This window comes from Mauremys mutica, chromosome 7 (genome assembly GCF_020497125.1).
Source record: "Mauremys mutica isolate MM-2020 ecotype Southern chromosome 7, ASM2049712v1, whole genome shotgun sequence".
NCBI lineage: Eukaryota > Metazoa > Chordata > Testudines > Geoemydidae > Mauremys > Mauremys mutica.
In genome coordinates, this window is record NC_059078.1 from 100,526,542 (window position 1) to 100,545,457 (window position 18,916).

General features: G+C 39.6%; 1 protein-coding gene across 1 annotated transcript in view; it reads right to left on the reverse strand.

Moving 5' to 3' along the window:
* The window catches only part of ADGRA1 (adhesion G protein-coupled receptor A1), a 472,051-nt gene that overhangs the window by 6,794 nt on the left and 446,341 nt on the right, over window positions 1-18,916 (reverse strand). The window contains exon 18 of the mRNA XM_045025299.1: window positions 2,096-2,191. Within this exon, the coding sequence (XP_044881234.1) occupies window positions 2,096-2,191 (96 nt within the window). The remainder of the gene's footprint in view (window positions 1-2,095; window positions 2,192-18,916) is intronic.

An 18,916-nucleotide genomic window follows, 5' to 3' on the forward strand; every position in this document is an offset into this window, starting at 1 on the left:
TACATTTGATTATTATATTAACATTTTTGATTCTGGACTCTGATCTTTAACAGATGCACACAATTTATTATTTATTTCCTAAACACCTCAGGGGTTAAGTATTCTGCCCTCCTGACAAAAGACCAAGGTGATTTTACTCCCAAGGTCATAGGAAAACAGGTTAACACCTACTTTTCATTTGATAAGGGTAAAGCATCAATATATGTGCATACATTAAATAAGTTCCAGTGTTGCACATTTGATGCAAAGTGAAAAGCGGAACATTCCCCAGTAGAACACTGTCTCAGGATGGTGTTGTTTCACGTGGAATCTCATCATGGATCACTTCAAAAATCAGTTCCCCAGTTTCATAAAAAACATGCTGAAGTTACTGCATCTATATATTTGTGTGTTAACATTATTAAAAATGAATCAGGCACATAACTCACTGTGCTGATGCTCAATTTGTATCTTTCCTAGACAATTTTATAACCATCCCTCACCTGCTTTCTGTTTTCTGTACAGATTTTGATATCTGGTATTGATTGTCTGTGATTAAAGTGATTAAAGAAGTACAACCTCTGTAATTGTGCCAAAATAAAAAAAAGTCTCACAGATTTATGAACATAAATAATCAAGTCTTTAATATATTGTTGATTATAAGTGATTGTTTAATTGTACATGTTTGAATAAATATGTCTTGAATATATGACAGGGATGATCTGAGTAGGTACCAGCTAAGCAGATTAAGTTGCCTAGGGTCTGTACTAATGTAGTCAGGTTTTACAATTTAATTCTCTCTGAAAATTATTTTGAAAGGTCAAATATTTAATTTTTATACCTTTCACTTTGTTTCCAGACAACTCTATATCTACTCATTTCCATGGCTGCTTTGAGATGTATCAAGATGCATTTTCAAAGCACCATAGCATTAATTGAAACTGAAGCCCTTCCAAGAATCAGTAACCCTGTATTGGCACAATGGACTGAAAGTTCCATTAGAGCACTGATCACTGGCATGATGAATCATCTCCATGCAGCCAGTGTCAATTGCTATTCTAAACCACTTCCTGTTCAGCTCTTCTGGAAAAAGCCTAGTGGGAGCCTCCTTTGACACTCCCCACCCCCAGGCAACAAGAGCAACTAATGTAGCGAAGATGCCTGAAGCACCAACATGTGACAGCTGTACAGCCACCTTGGTCAGACTGGGTACTAAATGGTTGGGTCATAATTGCAAGACAATATTGCTAAGATGTTTCTGGGTTGATGAAAACCCAAGAATGTTTTTTTTAAGGGAAAAAATATAGACAGGGTTTTTTTTTATTATAATTTTGTTGAAATTACATGAATGATTTCTTCATTTACAAAGAATAGTCTTTATTTCCTTTTAAGGTTGGGGGCTAAAAGTGTCAATAGCGCCCTTAAAAAATGCTCCGCATTAGGTATTTTGTAGCAGTCATAATGATACTAAGCAAAATATGGAGGGACAACATCTGGGCACCTGATAGGTGCATGCAAGTGGGGGTTTCTGGTCAGCTCAGTGAAGTGTGGTACTTATTCCTCTGATACCAGCTGGTGTACGTGGGGGTGTCCTTTCATCATTGCCCCCTTTAGGGCTTCTCCGATGACAGTCAGACAGTGAGCACTGTGACTGTCCATTGCACAAGTGTGCAAGAAGTAGGGAAGGTCATGTTGAGCTATCACTCCCCACCCAGCACAAACCCAAGCAGAGCCAGTTATAGTCTGGTTGCACTGGTTTGAATAGGAGAATACATGGTAAATCAGACAGTAGTTAGAGACATAATTAAGATTTTGTTGTTTCTGATTGGCTAGTGTAGTCCTTTTTATACAATACATGCAACAATACATGATTACAGTGAATGTAAATCAAATGTAACTCCATTGATATCAGTGGAGTCAAGCTGGTATAAAACTGATGGTAAATGAGCAAAGCAGCAGACCCCAAGGTGAGACAATGATCTTTCACAGCCATTATTCCATGCAAGCAAATATGAAATTTTATCTTAAACTTTTATGGACAGAAACATTTATCAGCACCTGACAGAGACATATTACTTATTTCTGAGAGTATTTTATTATAATGCTATATACTTACTATGGGGCATTGCTTTCAATTCCATAATTATTGATGTTGGTCGCTGCTGTAATCCCACATATAATAAAAGGAACACCTCCACTAATTAGATAAAATCTGTCAAGAGATAACCATAGATATTTTAATTTTCTTGGTTTGCAATTGCTAGACTTGTTTTTAAACAGTTTTTCTTTTTTGTAAAAAGATAACAATGCACAATATAGCCTGAAATATTAAATATCAGAAACATAAGATCAGAAAATCAAGAAAATAAAATGAAAGCCCTATATGAAGCAATAGCAGAGGGCTAATGTTTACATCGATCCATTTCAGAATTTCCTCACAATCTCTTGACTTGTAGTTTCAATATGTATAATTATACTCAAAAAATGACCTCAGTAATGAGAAAGTTATTACAACATCTCAAATAATAAGCTATTCCTCCTACTTAAATGTTTTTGCTTACACGCACACACACACTATAAATTCAGAAAGTACAGCCAAGTCAGCTGTTTATGGTCTATATCCAACCTAAATTTTCTCAGCAGCTCCTGTTCTATAGAGGTTCTGGGGTAACAAAAACTGTTTCCTAGCTGACAACTCTGAAATGGAGGAGCAAAGAGGCAGTCCATTGGGCAGAGCTTGCCCTCCACACAGGGACACCCTGCTAACTGTAATGAGGGCCCTTTCCGCTAAGGCATGGCAATCAGGATGCTAAAACCTCCCTCTGGCTACTGCTCCTCACTAGTGAAGGGTGATGGGACAGCACTCTCACTAACAATTTAATGCCCTCATCCTGCATCTGCATCCATGTGAGCAAACCTCTGAACCCCTGACCAAGGCATCACAAATATCTAGCAAAATATACATTTTAATATCTTTCTTTGGTAACTGGTATGAAAAGATTGGAACACATAATTTCACACTCATTTAACTGGTTAAACACCACTTTACTTGGAACCAAATTAATCCCAATAACGGGAATTAATACTAATACTGTCCCAGTTAAGCGGCAGTCATTACCATTCACTATCATTAGGCTAAATCAGATTCCTAGGAGATGTCCCTTTGAAGCAGCCATCCTATTTTATTATGTTCGAATTCAGCAGAGTGTACTGTAATATTATTTTACATTTGCATAGCACCTTCCCTTCCAAAGCAAACAGCAAATTATGCATATAATGCAGCACTGGACTGCTGTGACCTCTGAGATAGAGAGCAGCAGCCAACTGGTGCACAGGAGACTGCAGAATAGTTATGGTGGAAAGGAATTTTTTTCAGTGGCCCACGGAGAAAACTCAATTTTTTACAGACAGTGTTAGGCTCTTTAATAGCCACACAGAAAACTTTAGTTTGTAGAGTGTTGTCTGAAAAATCCATGCAGTAAGCACTGGTGAACTCACTTTATCTACCTTTAGGATGAAGGCCTGAGATAACCCTGCTTAGTTTTGAACCTGTGGCTGCAAGGACACCACTCATTTCAAACCAGAGAACCAAGCCCCTCCTGCAGGCTCCTGGAAGCTCTATTGTTGTTCTCTGTGGGCATCCTCCCTCATCTCCTATTTAAACCAGCTTTTCTCTCTGCAGAAACAATTTCTTTCTCTTCTATCACCTCTCAACTGTGGAAGACAGTAGAGTTAAATTATAGGAAGGGATATTTTTTCTTCCCCACCCAGTATTTTCTGCTCCTCCAAACAAAAGGGGAACCTCTTACTTATACAACACATTATTGTGTGAGGTTCTGATCTGAGATCAGAATCTGGTCCCTATATTTTCCAAAGCCCTGGTCAAACATTAAATAATCTCATAGTCATTGTAAGATAGTGCTTGGGCAGATCGGTGAAACAGATGCACAGTGAGTGGAAGTGACTGCCCTAAGATCACTCAGCAGGCTAATCAGAATCAGGGTTTTAATCCAGATTCTTTTGGTTCCTGGGCCCAAAGTTAGAGGTCACTTTGTAAACAGAAAGATTGCACAGCAAAGCTTATAGCACACTTTGCCCTAGGGTTCCAAGCTGTAAAAAAAAGCAAAGAAACTTACCAGAAAATCACCCCGCATACGCCTCTTTCATCTTTTATACCTCAAGCACAGTTCCTTCAAACTTGGCTTAACTAGATCTCAATGAGTGCTACAGAATAAGCTAAGTCCAGACAAAATCCATTCAGCCATTGCTACTTTATGATTATGTACTGTAATCATTTTGTGATCTCGGCAGATAGGACAAATGTAATGTAATTAATGTATCTTTTTTACACACACAATTCAAAACTGGATGAATGAAGTTTTCAGAAATGTTTTAAAAAATGACTCTGGGTAGAGACAAAGCATGAAACATTTCAGACCAATTTGAGAAAATTATAAGAAACACAAAAATAGGAATGTACAGATCTGTATAGGAAATCACATTTCAACCTTAAGCATAGTAGTCACAAAAAATTCACTATATTACATTCTATAACTCACTTTCTATCTAGACACACATTTCTTCTATGTTGAATATACACTCACACACATTGTATATCCTTAAACCCTATAAAAACTTCTATTGTATATCTTTAAAATAATCTATTTTAGGTTTTCAAAATAAATACATCATGTCAATATCACAAAGGGTACTGTGCTGTACTGTATGCTGGTAATTCTCAGATGCCCTGGAAGCAGTTACCTACATGACGCTCCAGAAATGTGGCAATATCTAGCCAAATGTCTGTCCTGTCTCATTACTAAACATAGGAAAATACATTCTAGAAGTGACATAAGGTGAAGTCAAATGCTTTCAATGCACCCGAGGTACACTGTACTGATATCCATAACAGCACAGTGCCTGCCCTGTCTCAATGCTATTTAAAAAAATAATAATAAACAAAAATCACAGGCTATAAATGATACTATGTACAAATGGTTCCTCAGCTATGGTATCAGGCCTCCTCAGGAATAGGAAATAACTCCCCAGAAAATATGAGGCTGAGGCCTGGTCTACACTAGGAGTTTATGTCGAATTTAGCAGAGTTAATTCGACTTAACCGTGCACCCGTCCACACCAAGAAGCTAATTAGTTCGACCTAGAGGGCTTTTTAGTTTGAATTCTATACTCCTCCCCGATGAGGGGAGTAGCGCTAAATTCGACATGGCTATGTCGAATTAGGCTGTGTGGACGGAAATCGACCTTAGTAGCTCCGGGAGCTATCCCACAGTGCACCACTCTGTTGACGCTCTGGACAGCAGTCCGAGCTTGGATGTTCTGACCAGCCACACAGGAAATGCCCAGGGAAAATTTGACACGCTCTGGCGCCTTGTGGATGTTCTGCAGGACCGCAGCCAGGAGGACAGAGCACCCCTGCACTGTATCTGCAACCGCCCTCCCCCGCCACAAAGTCCCAAACCCCCCTCACCCAAAGTAACAAGAAGGAGGGGCGACAGGGGCCGTGAAAACTGTCACTGCACCCCTGCAGAGTGCACAAATACAAGAAGGCTCTCATTCCCTAAATGTTGAGAAGTCCTTCCCTTCCTGGCTCACCGAAGCCCCAATCCCAGTTTCATCCCCTAACTGTGTAGTTGATTATTAAAAGTAGTTTGCTGTTAATTACTATTTCCATCAAGTTTTTCTACAGAAGACTGTCTGTGAAGGGGGGGGGGGAAGGCGGTTGTTAATTGCATAGGACAGTCACCTTTACCAGGGTACAGACACGGGGGCAGGATCAACAGCAGGTCACACACACAGTGCAGTCAGTAGGCACCCTGGTCGGTCTGGGAGGTGTTTTCCATGTTCTGTGTGGGTGGGGGGTACATGATTTTGTGGCATGGGAGGGCGGTTACAGAACTTATGCAGCGGTCCTTGTCCCGGACCACAGAGCCACGCAGCAGGGGAATCTGTAACCGTCCTCCCCCACCACAAGGTCACGTAGCCCCCGCACACAGAGTCCCAAAAAGGAGGGATGGCAGGCTCCGTTGAAACAACCAGTCCGGCACTGCAGACCGCTCTAGGAGCAGGAGCCTGTCATTCCTCGAGTGTAGAAGCAGTGTTAACATCACTGCACACCCTACCCACCACAGTCTGCATCCCTGTTTCAACCTTTTAACGCAAATTCATTGATAAAGAAAACGTTGTTAATTAACAATGTTCCATTAACTTTATTTTTAAACGTGTGTTGGAAGGGGGGAAACGTGGTGAATGGGGTACGTAACCGCAGAAGAAAGTCAACAGTAACTGAAGCAGGGGCAGGTTCAGCTTCTCTGTAAAGAAACTGAACAGTCACAGGTTACCCTGCTCCCTGAGGAACCTAGCTTTCAAAGCCTCCCGGATGCACAGCGCTTCCCGCTGGGCTCTTCTAATTGTACGGCTGTCTGGCTGAGCGTAATCAGCAGCCAGGCGATTTGCCTCAACCTCCCATCCCGCCATAAAGGTCTCCCCCTTGCTCTCACAGAGATTGTGGAGCACACAGCAAGCTGCAATAACAATGGGGATATTGGTTTCGCTGAGATCCGAGCGAGTCAGTAAGCTCCTCCATCTCCCCTTGATACGTCTGAAAGCACGTTGAATGATGACAGTTACCCAAGACCACCCTCGACACATTTTTCCCCCCAGCATGTATTGTGGGAAATCCCAGAATTCAAATGGGCAGCGGGGACTGCAGGAACTGTGGGATAGCTTCCCACAGTGCACTGCTTCCAATGTCGACACTTGCCACGTTAGTGTGGACTCACAAAGTCGAATTAGTGTCCTTAGTGTGGACACACAAATTCAACTTTGTAAGGTCGATTCCACAAATTCGAATTAAGTTAAATCGAACTAATCTGGTAGTGTAGACATACCCTGGGTGTCAGATGAATGGTACAAAGCAAAATGAAGACAAAATATGGAGAAACGAGAGTTAAAGAATAAGAGCTAGGTTATATGCACTTTGGGGCAGGAACCATGTATTCCTGTTTATCTGTATAGAGACTAGAACACTATGAGTGCCGTAAATATTATATTAATGAACAAACAATACGTATCTGATGATTGAACAGAGAGGAAGAGGCATTGTTCAGGATGGCCCAGAGGACTATAAGTAGTAGTTTAAGAAATTTAGATCATTTTTAATGTGGTCTATGAAATATTAGAAGAGCCTGCCAAGAGAAGAAGTGGATGAAGGCTCAGTATTTGAGTCATTTAAAATGACTGGACAAAGGACTGGAGGAAATACTGCTGGGGACAATTTGTTAGGAGACTAGACTATGTGACATAATAGGTTTTTTCCAATCATTAGCGGTTATGCAATATTTTATTATTAAAAGGAGAACATTTATAAATGCAAATAATTTCTAAGAAGCAGTCAAGAACAGAATTCACAATGCAGAGGAAAGAAAAACTACAATAATGAATAAAAAAGAACAGGTTGCTAACAATTAGTAACACTTAGTACTTATAGAGCACCTTCCATCTGAGGGAATTAAGGTGCTTTATAACATTAATTGATTTAACCTTACAAACCCCCTGTGTGGTCGATAAGCATTATTAACCTTGTCATACCGATGAGAAAACTAGCAAAGAGAGATAATGTGGTTTGTCCAAGGTCACACAGAAAGTCTCTCTCAGTACCAGACCTCTTGATTCCCAGTCCTGTGCTTTAAACACAAGACTATCTTTCCACCCTGTTAGAGTAAAATGAAGGGAATGGGTCACAACATGCCATCCAGGAAACAGTTTCCACATCAAGGAGCTTACAAGAAATGGGATTTGCCTCCCCTTGGAGGGAACAAGGGCATCGTCCTTCATTAAACTCTGACATCTCCTGGATCTTAGAAGCAGGACTGAGGATTCACAAGGAGGGCTGGGCAGCTCTGTGCTACTCCTGGGACTTGTTGATGCCCGGGTGTCCCTGCTTATATCTGGCCATTACTCCCTGAAAGGGTTTGAAAGCATGGATGGAACCTGTGTGAGTTAATACTAGCTTCCATTTGAATATCCTTCTTGGATTGCCAGGGAATGTCACAAGCAGCAGCTTCCCCCCCAATCCAATCAATGGAGCTCAAACACACAGAATTTTGTCAGAGGTGGGGGGGTGTTCCTCTGAGATCAGAGCAAGAAGAGCACTGATCAGGTTCAGCTCCTCTCCCTGCAGCATATTTTCTGCTATTTCAATAGATGTTCCGTTACTTTCATTTATACAGCAGGGAAAATCAGGGGGAATATTCTTGCCCAATGACACACACACACAATCCAGTACAGTAACCAATTTTGTGGTGTGAAGTGCAACTTTTCCCCATAAACAAACACACGTCTCTCCATCACATTCTCGGCCCATGTTTACTTTCTCATTTTTTTATACCACCCACCTTTTTTCATTCGCTTCTTCACAGTGTCCCTTTGCATTTATATACTCCCCTAAACTTACCTTATCTCCCTGTAGGTACATCTGGGTTTCAGAGCTTGGCTCTGTGCCCTTTGCCTTTTCACTTTCTAATGAACTTCTCCACCTTTGCATACAAGCCACTCAATTTTTTTACAATACAGTTCTATTTGTGCTTCACCCTCTTTAACTAAGCCTGGCCTAAGCCAGTTTGTATACAAGGTTTACAGCCAAACCAGTGCCTCCACTTTGAATTTTTATTTCTCCTTTGTTTTACTAGCTCTACTTTTTATTTACTATGTGCACACTGACTCATCACTAGATTTATTTAAAGTGTCTGATCTATGGAATAGATGATGCTATAACATCTTAGCATTATTGAAAAATTGGCAGAGATATGGGCTAACTGTTAAGAGATGGATACATGACATTGGCTTGCCTAAACTTCAAACAACAGGTGAAGGTGCTTGCTGTTCAGATTGTGACCTTGTTGGATGCATACAAACTCAGCAGTTGTATCAGCTGAAGGAATGCAGATTGCTAGCTAGAAATAAGGATTCCCATGATCAGGCACTCTGCATACATTTGACATCTGCATACATTTATTTACTTGAATCATACACTCCTTCCATTTGAAGGAGCACCTATCCTTTGCTCCAGGACACACACACACACAAAGTTAGAAAAATAGACAAATCTTCTAACACCTTCTGTCCAATAATGCACATATATAATAACCCATCAGCTGAAAACATATTTAAGGTCTTTTCAATCTCCCATCAGTCTTCCCAGTCCTTTGAAGACAGGGAAAATAAATGGCCCTTGCAACGTATCCTGCAGTTTGATAAAGGCCAATTTCAGAACCATATGAACCCATGAGAGTCTTGGTTCCATATCTGTGGCCTGGTGAAGATGGAGTTGTGCAGCTCATTAGGAGTTATTTTTCTTATCTTTCTCATTCCCAAACATAAGCTCTCTCTCTGTTTCTGCAGGAAAACATCCAGTAACATCAGAGATCAGAGCTAGTTTCACCAACTAGTGTGGCTATTTCAGAGCTCATGCAAGTTAAAGCTGATAATGTATTTTATCAGCAGTGAAACAAACCAGGAGGCAGTAAGATAGAAAAGCCATGCTAGTGGGTGAAGCCAGCCCTGGCATCACTGTGGAGTAGGCTAATGTGTGGGGTTTGGAGTGGGAATGATGCACATACACATGCATGCCAGAAATGGCTTCACACACACAGAGGAAATGGCTTCACACACACAGAGGAAATGGCTTCACACACACACACACACACACACACACACACACACACACACACACACACACTCAAGGAAAACTACAGAGAAGAAATAAGGATTTTATAGATAAAAACTGATCTTGACACACTGTAATATTTTAGAATTGTTTTAAAGGGAATTTAATCCAGGGGGTAATTCTACACATAAAGGCCATTGCCAAGCAATGTCTTCAGCAGTGCCTGAGGAATGCTTTTGAGTATTTGCACATTGTCGTTAGCATTGGGCCACATCCTTGCCATCAGTCCAACGAAGTGGGTATTCACCCACGAAAGCTCATGCTCCAATACGTCTGTTAGTCTATAAGGTGCCACAGGACTCTCTGCTGCTTTCTTGGAGACAGTGAAACTGCACAGCCCCAGAAGGGCTCCAGGAGGTTCCTTTCCTGGAGCTTCCAGGAGTGCAGTTGCACACTTGCTACTAGGGCCCTTTTTCGGGGTGCATCTTATATGCTACAACCCCATGGTGTAAGTCAGCTTTGTTGGCCCGTGCACGGGAAGGGCAGAGTCATGGCCCTGCCTCTTCCCCAGCCCCTTACAGACTCTGACTCCCCACACTGTCCAAAACACAAGGGCTAGAGCAGATTCTAAGAATGGCAACTGCAACCTATGTGGTCCTTACAGGGACCATGTAAGTGGGGAAAGCTCTCCTCATGTAAGGGTCGGGAAGAATCTGGCCCAGAACGAGAGTAGCAACTGTAGAGATTTCCACTCAAGCTCAATGAATAATAACTAAGTAGCACAAATGAGTAAAGAACTAGTAATGCTGAAATAAGTAAATAAAATATTTCTACAGCCTGTTTGTGATCTGTAAAATATAAGGAAAGTAAATGCACAAAAATCATATTTCTTTAAGCAAAGGACAAAAGTAAAGGAATGCAAAATGAGGATTTAAATTACAGAGAAAAAATGATTGTGTTAATCCTTTGAGAAGAATTATATAATCTAAATAAATATCTCTTTCTCCCAAAATTTTCACATTTGATCCTTACCCCACCCCTGCCCACATGCATTTTCACTCTCATCTTCTCCTTAGGAATCATAACAAGCTTGTCAATGCTGTTTAAAATGTTAATTTCTAGCAGTAAAATGGCTGATACTCTTGTCGTAAGCAATTCATTGCTTCCTCCTTCTTCCGGGCATTTGACTACATCAGTGTAGAGCTGTTATCTAAAATTCTATTGCAGCTCCAGTCTGCTGAATCAAACACAACTGCATTACCAGCCATCACAGAATACACCTTTAGCAAGTCAATTACCATCAAGATGTCCTTCTGCCTTTCAGTGAGGAGAAAAGAACCATTAACCTATCAACCCTCATCTAGGCAACAAATTCTGATAACTGCCTATTTATGACGATGCCATTTTATATCATACAAAGCTGAATGGAAAATAAAGCATACAAAGATAATGATAATAAGTTCTATGACCTTATATTCTGCACATTTAATACATGGTTCACATTATATTAGTATCAATGTTTTATAGCTGTCAATAGAATCAGCTTGCATTTTAAATAGAAAATATAGATTTATTTGGTTCTGCTTGATGTAAGTTGCATTAAGTCTGCCAAAGGAACCAAATCAAACTATCACCAAAGGGAAGTGAATTGTACTTTTGATCAAGTATGTAAGTCCTTGACAATGGTTCCCAGTTTGTGTTCCTCTACAATTGAAATATGAAATAGTAGTTTTTAAAACGAATTTACTCTAATCCTGTAAGTCATTGGGGGATCAGCAGTGTAGTTCCCTGATTAGTAATAAAATTTATCTCCCATGCTACAGAGCTGTTTTTTTTGGCCATTAAATAACATTTTGTATATTTGGCAGCATTCTCTCTCCTATAGGAATTCTCTTATTTAAAATCCAATGCACACATCTTAAAACACCTTTCCTCACTTGTATAAGAAGAAGCATTTGTACAATTCTTTCTGCAGTATTTTATTCACTGTTGGGGATTTTTCCTTACAATATGAAAGATGGCACCATAGATTCAACCAAAAATAAATACTGTATCTGGCAATAATTACACCATGAGTTATACCAAAAAATTAAGATTCCATTATCTGAATCATGGATTTCAAAGAAAATGTGTGGAACTGTTCATTTGCCATGACAAAAATGTAAAGTCTCTGAGAACAAATGAAATTTAACTTTCTGCCACTTTTCTCCTACTACACATGCATAGAGGGAAGCTGGGGAGCCCTGGAAGAGACTGAGCAAGCAATCTAATTGAGTTACAGGCTTTACTAGTGGAGCCAGATGGCTTGTTCTTAGGCTCCCACAGCGGAGCCTATAAATTAGAACTCTGAAAACAGCAGAGGAAGAATGGAAGACAACACACAGGAGGGCTCAGGAGATAGGAGACCCACTTCTATTCTATTCCCTTCTCATAAGTTCATGACTCTTCTTTTCCCTCCTCTCTTACTGCAATCAATAGTTTAGCCTGAAGGGCGGGCTCCTTGTTCCAGCAGCCAGAGAGAATTAAGTCACTGAGAAGTGGGAGAGTGGAAAATATCTCAAGTCATTCAGAGAAAGGAGCCCTGACTTTCCATCCTAGCCTGCTATCAGTGTTCCAACTCTCAAAATCTGATTGCAAGTCTTGCAATATTTGATGTTTTTCTTAACCCCAGTTCTTGGAGTCAGATGATTATGTGAGAATCTGAGTTTTCATTAAAAAATAAAAGTTTCCAACACTGGTGGTTATGGAGAAAAGCTGGAAAATGGGAACCCTAGTGGTTCAAAAACCAGAAGACAAATCAAAGGAACCTCAAATTTATTATTTTTAAACCTCATGATTTTTGGCCAAGTCACGATTCTTGAATGATTCAGATTAGCAATGCTGCCTATTGGAAAAAATACTATTAGGCAAGTACAGCTCCAACAAGCTAAGAAGCACTTGGAAATTATTTTTATCTTTTTTTTTTCAGGTACCAAAACATTTTTAGCACCTTATAAAGCCTTGTTTGATTGATACTGGCCAATAAAATAATGTAAATTAGGAAATTTAATGTTGCCCCAAGAAATTTGCCATTTTCTTCATAAAAAAATGGGCCATTTTCAATTAAAACAAAAATTACAGTCTTACACATACTGTATATAAAATCAACTGAAATGCATCAGCTGGCTTCCTTTGCATAATGGTTAACAAATGGTACAAAGTATGGAGATTAACCTGTCACAAATATTTTAAAATTATATGCTCTACGACCATAATGTAAAACATTTTTGAGCTATCTAGCACTATACATTCCTATTTTCCAGCCAAGCTCTATATTATGAAGTCACGTTTAAAGCGAAATGGTATATTTTGTTACTTTTATGGATTTGTTGTGCATATCATATGCATATCTATTAATGAAGGCTTTTTTATACCCCAGACAAAATATCTGATTATATTATATGTGCATGTATATGGAGATATTTCCAGGGACTGTTAAAAGGTTAAAACATACCTACTGTTTCTGTGGGCATAATTCACAAGATACTAAGAAACAAATCTTTAAAATATTCCTAAAGCATAGTTGCTACATCGTCAAAATTAAATACATTTAGTATGTCAGGCTACTGCATCTTTTTTCTGCAATTATGTTCTAATCACAATTTACTCTTTCCTCCTATCTATTTAGATATTCAGATTTATTTTCAACTTCATGTATCTAAAAATCTAATCACACACAGCTACAGCAAGATGTGTCCTCAGGCAAAGTGAGAGAATAGCACTCTTTAAGGCAGGAAGTAAACCAAACAAATAAAAATATCATCATTGTATTAAGTCTAGTTGGTCTAATTGAGAAATTCAGTCACAAACCCAGAAGGCAATTCAAAATTGAAGAGCCTTTATAGAAATGCTCCATGGATATCATCAAAACCCCAGCTGTTGAAGCTTACTAGCTGTCAGCTTTTGTCATGGACAAAGCCAGCATGCACTTTACAGAACAGATGAAACATTCTCCTGAAAAGAATGGCTTAATATCTGAAAGAAATAAGAGATAATAAATTCTTCTAAAGTCCACATTCAGTGCACCATACAGAAAGCAGTGTCGACCCCTATATTTAGGTTGCCTATCACTTCCCATTCTAAAAATGTTTCCAGTCTGTTTGGAAGGGCTCTAATGCTTCCATGGTTAGCAGTAGGAACTTGAAATTTGTCAGGGGGTAGTCTTGGGGGTGCGAGGTTCAAAAAAGTGCTCACTTGAAACACCAAGGACACGATTTTCAGAGACGTTGGGCACTAAAAACTCCAGATGAAGTCAATAAGAAATGCAGATGTTCAGCATCTCTGAAAAATAAGGTCCTAGCTGCCTCACCTCGGCCGCCTAATCATTGAGGCACTCCAAATTAGTGAAAAATTTGGTCTAAATGACTTGCCGAAGACCACACGATGTCATAGAAAATCATTACTATTCTCAAGGTATTTATAGGACTTAAATGTGGAAATATGCCATATTTCATCAGTTTTATTTCCCCCTTTTCATTTTCACTCTCCATTTTAATCTGTCCACTAACATTGGCTGAGCAAACATCTCAAGCTCAGGACTGAAATGAGAGAACAGTGTATCCTAGTTTGAGGAATTTCCTTACAGTATATGAAGGCTGGAAGTTTAAAAATCTTTGATGGAACAATTCTCTGTAAGAAAATGCAATTTCCTTTAACCATTTCAGGAGGCCATGTTAATTTCAACAACATTTTTGATGGGAAAGTCAAAATGTTTTATTTAGACTTTCTTGTTTCATTTCAATAATGTTTAGATATTTCATTCAAATAATGTCAAAACCATTCATTTTAGTATCAACTTCTATATAACATTGATTTTATTATATTATATACACATTGTAATTAATATACAGTACATATTTTTTCTAATTTTTCTAATTTTGAAATTTAAAACTTTTGGTTTGATTTGGAAAAAAAACAAACTTTGAAATGTCAAAGTTTTCTGTGGAACAGAAATTCCATTTTCTAATCAGCCCTAGTTGGAAGATACAGAGATGATATCTGAAGTTGGAGGTCCAGATATGAAATGCTATTTGTGAGCAGACAGACACACCTACAAAGAATACAGCAGAAAGCCAAAACCTTATCTTGATTAACGATAATGTAAATGGCTACACTACTTGACCTGGTAACTTAGGTGCTATTTTAATGTTATGTCAAATGCACTTTATCATTTCCAGTCTCTCATGGTGAAGCATTAGGTGTAAATGCTCTTTATAGATACACTTGTAATGCCAACATCACTGTGTGTTTTCCTGCAATTCAATACTATAGGCTTTAAGCCAGCTTCAGTGTTTAAAACAGGACATTCTTTTATGAGCTTCCTTCTTTACATGTGCTAAGCGATGAGTGGACCAAGTCATTATTTAATACTCAAATATATAAATCCAGATGAATGTATTTTGATGGCTTTACTATGGAAAAACAATGGCATCCAGTGGCCAGAACCCTTTATTGTCTAGCCTGTACGGAATATAATGCACCAGACAGTGATTGCACTATGGCATAAATTCCCCTCCATACATTTAGGGTGTGTACATGTGGTGCCAAAACTGGCAAAAGTGAGTAAATTCTAAGCTTCATTGCTTACAAGGCCAGAAGGGACCATTATGATCAACTAGTCCAATCTCCTACATAATACAAGTCAAAGCTCAACGCAGGACCAATCCCCAACTAAATCATCCCAGCCAGGGCTTTGCCTAGCTTGACCTTAAAAACCTCTAAGGAAGGAGATTCCACCATCTCTCTAGGTAGCCAATTCCAGTGCTTCAGCACTCTCCTATTGAAAAAGTTTTTCTTAATATCTAACATAAGCCTCCCTAACTGCAACTTGAGACCATTACTCCTTGTTCTGTCATCTGCTATCACTGAGAACAGTCTAGATCCATCCTCTTTGGAACCTCCTTTCAGGTAGTTGAAAGCAGCTATCAAATCCCCACCCCCCTCATTCTTCTCTTCTGCAGACTAAAAAATCCCAGTTCCCTCAGCCTCTCCTCGTAAGTCATGTGCTCCAGCCCCCTAACCATTTTTGTTGCCCTCTGCTGGACTCTTTGCAATTTCCCCACATTCTTCTTGTAGTGTGGGGCACAAAACTGGACACAGTACTCCAGATGAGGCTTCACCAATGCCGAATAGGGGGAATGATCATGTCCCTTGATCTGCTGGCAATGCTCCTACTTATACAGCCCAAAATGCCATTAGCTTTCTTGGCAACAAGGGCACACTGTTGACTCATATCCAGCTTCTTGTCCACTGTAACCCCTAGGTCCTTTTCTGCAGAACTGCTTCCTAGCCATTCGGTCCCTAGTCTGTAGCAGTGCATGGGATTCTTCTGTCCTAAGTGCAGGACTCTGCACTTGTCCTTGTTGAACTTCATCAGATTTCTTTTGGCCCAATCCTCTAATTTGTCTAGGTCCCTCTGTATCCTATCCCTACCCTTCAGTGTATCCACCACGCCTCCCAGTTTAGTGTCATTTGCAAACTTGCTGAGGGTGCAGTCCATGCCATCCTCCAGATCATTATTGAAGTTATTGAACAAAACCGGCCCCAGGACTGACCCTTGGGGCACTCCGCTTGATACTGGCTGCCAATTAGACATACTGGCAGCCAGTATCAAGTACAATGAAATCCAGAGTGTTATGTTCCCTCCACCTTCAGCAACACTCTTTGAGAGGCTCCAGTAACTCTATACAGTGTGTGATTTGGAAAGACATTCTGGTGGCTACAGACTCTCAGTGCAAGTCTCAGAGTAGGTCCTGTACAATGTATCATCTTATCAGTCTAGTTCTCTTTAGTTTTATTGTAGAATGATTTATTTACTTAGCGGTGGGCACATATGCACATATTGTGTTAATTGTACTCTATTACACTGCTTCACAATGCCAACAACAGATAGCATTGGGAGATTGACCACAAAATGAAATTGTCAGTGGCTTTAGTTCAAACTGAACAGGCAACATCTTGTATTATAGCAAGCAACTATATACTCTCATATATCTAAATTTATGTGGTCAACATCAAAAAGTGGTGTTTTCCAATGGTTACCTCTCTAAAATTACCAGAGTCTTCCTCTACTCTCACAATAAGAGATATCTACATGGTAACATTTGGCAAAAGGTGACTTTTTATGGTGACCACTGTAACTCATTTCCCATATCATTATATACCAAGTGATAATTTAAACGGAACCACAAGGGCTACAGATTTAAATCATTTGCTGCTATAAACTTTATTATATGATTTTATTATTTGTTAGGCGATGACAGAGGTATGGTGCTGCTGTATTAGTCACAAAGTTAAAGATTGTCCCTGCTTACAGGCTAAAAGACTAGGCTGAGTTCACTCAGAAATCCAGAAAGTGTGTTGCTTAAGTTTTCTTTATTCCTTTTTTTTATGAACTCATAATTTATAGGTATATAGGAGAAGTGAGTTTTATATTTCTTCCATATTCTGGCTTAGGTTTTTTCATATCTTTCTTGTTTGATTCTTGTTATCCTTTAAATCATGCCAGTTATCCCTCCTTATCAGCTGTTCCCTGTTCAATGCAGAGAGAAAGTCTCTTTAGTTCTACTCTTATTGTTCCTTTGTATGACAATGTAAATTGGAACTACATACTTTTCAGGGGACTAATGTATTTGACATACTAAAGTTCAGATAAATATACATCAGCGTTTCATGTAGAAGCTATATATTAATCTTCCACTGCACAAAATTGAAAGAGGTCGTATATTACACCAGGTGGATCACAGACCTATAAGACATATCAGACCAGATTCTTTTCTGCATTCCTACCCTTTGCGATGATTTGATAGTACAAGGGGTATGGAAAGCCACTGAATCCCCCCAGGAAGGGATCCTCCGAGTATCGGGGAATCTGTAGCTGGCACACATCTGGCAGAAGCAGATCTATAACACCTGCCATGAAACTATGAGCACAGAGGTCAGGTCAGGGCTACAGTGGGGGTCGGCAAAACTCTAGCTATTATTCTATGGTGTAATGGTCCCCAGGTACTACAGCCAGGGTGCATTAAAGTATTCCTGGGCTGGTGTTGAATTGTTCTCTGATGTGAGAAACCACAACCAACTTCTTTGAGACTCATCCCTTCATCCCAGAAGATAATGCACACAGCTGAGTATGTAGCCTACAGCCTGTATACTTCTTGCACTAAAGGAAATGCTTCCTCTAAAGCCTATTTTTATCTGTGCTGTCTATAGAACCTCTCTGTTACAATACAGACGCAAATGTGGAACTGTTACTCATGCTGATGAATACATACTGTGACTCATGCAAGTAGTCACACTGACTTCAATCAAGCCCTATACAAGTGTAGTCTAGACACATAAAATTCAGTACTACAGACATGCATTGTTCATCATTGGGAACTCATTCATTCTGTGAAGAATGTTGGTGAGGTTTCATCAGTTTTCATGAAGAAAAACTAACTCTTCTAAGTTTGTTTTCATGGATAAAATCTCACTTTTTATTGGTGGTCCAATTTCACATTTTACAATTTATCACCCTAAAAGATAACTATAGATAACCAGCAACTCAAACCCTTACGCAGCTGCTAACTATTGAATACAATAAAGTAGTATATTTGAAGCACGAAAACATGATGGAAACCACTCTTCCTGCAGTTTCTCCTCCCTAGGTGTTCACACCTCAACTGCTAGAAGAGGGCCCCATCCTCTCTGATTAAACTAACCTCATTATCTCTAGACTGATTCTTGCCTGCATATTTATACCTGCCTCTGGAAATTTCCACCACATGCATCTGATGAAGTGGGTATTCACCCACAAAGCTTATGCTCCAATTCTTCTGTTAGTCTATAAGGTGCCACAGGACTCTGTCGCTTTTTACAGATCCAGACTAACATGGCTACCCCTCTGATACTTGACACCATGCAAGGCACTGCATTTAGCCATATGGAGTGGAAATACATCAACCTCATGAAGAAACTTGCACAAGTGCAGACAGATGATATTTTCCTTTCCAAATGCAAACGGATGGACATCATACCAAATGGACTGAAGGTGAAAAAATCCATTACTATTTACATACTGCACAGACCACAATGAGAGATTATGCCATACACTATCAAAGAAACTGAGGAGCCACCTGATCAGCATCATATACAGCAAACGGGAAAATATCAAAAAAGAGCTCTCCAACCTGGAGACTTCCATAAATAACCAACCTTCCACATAGACGGGAA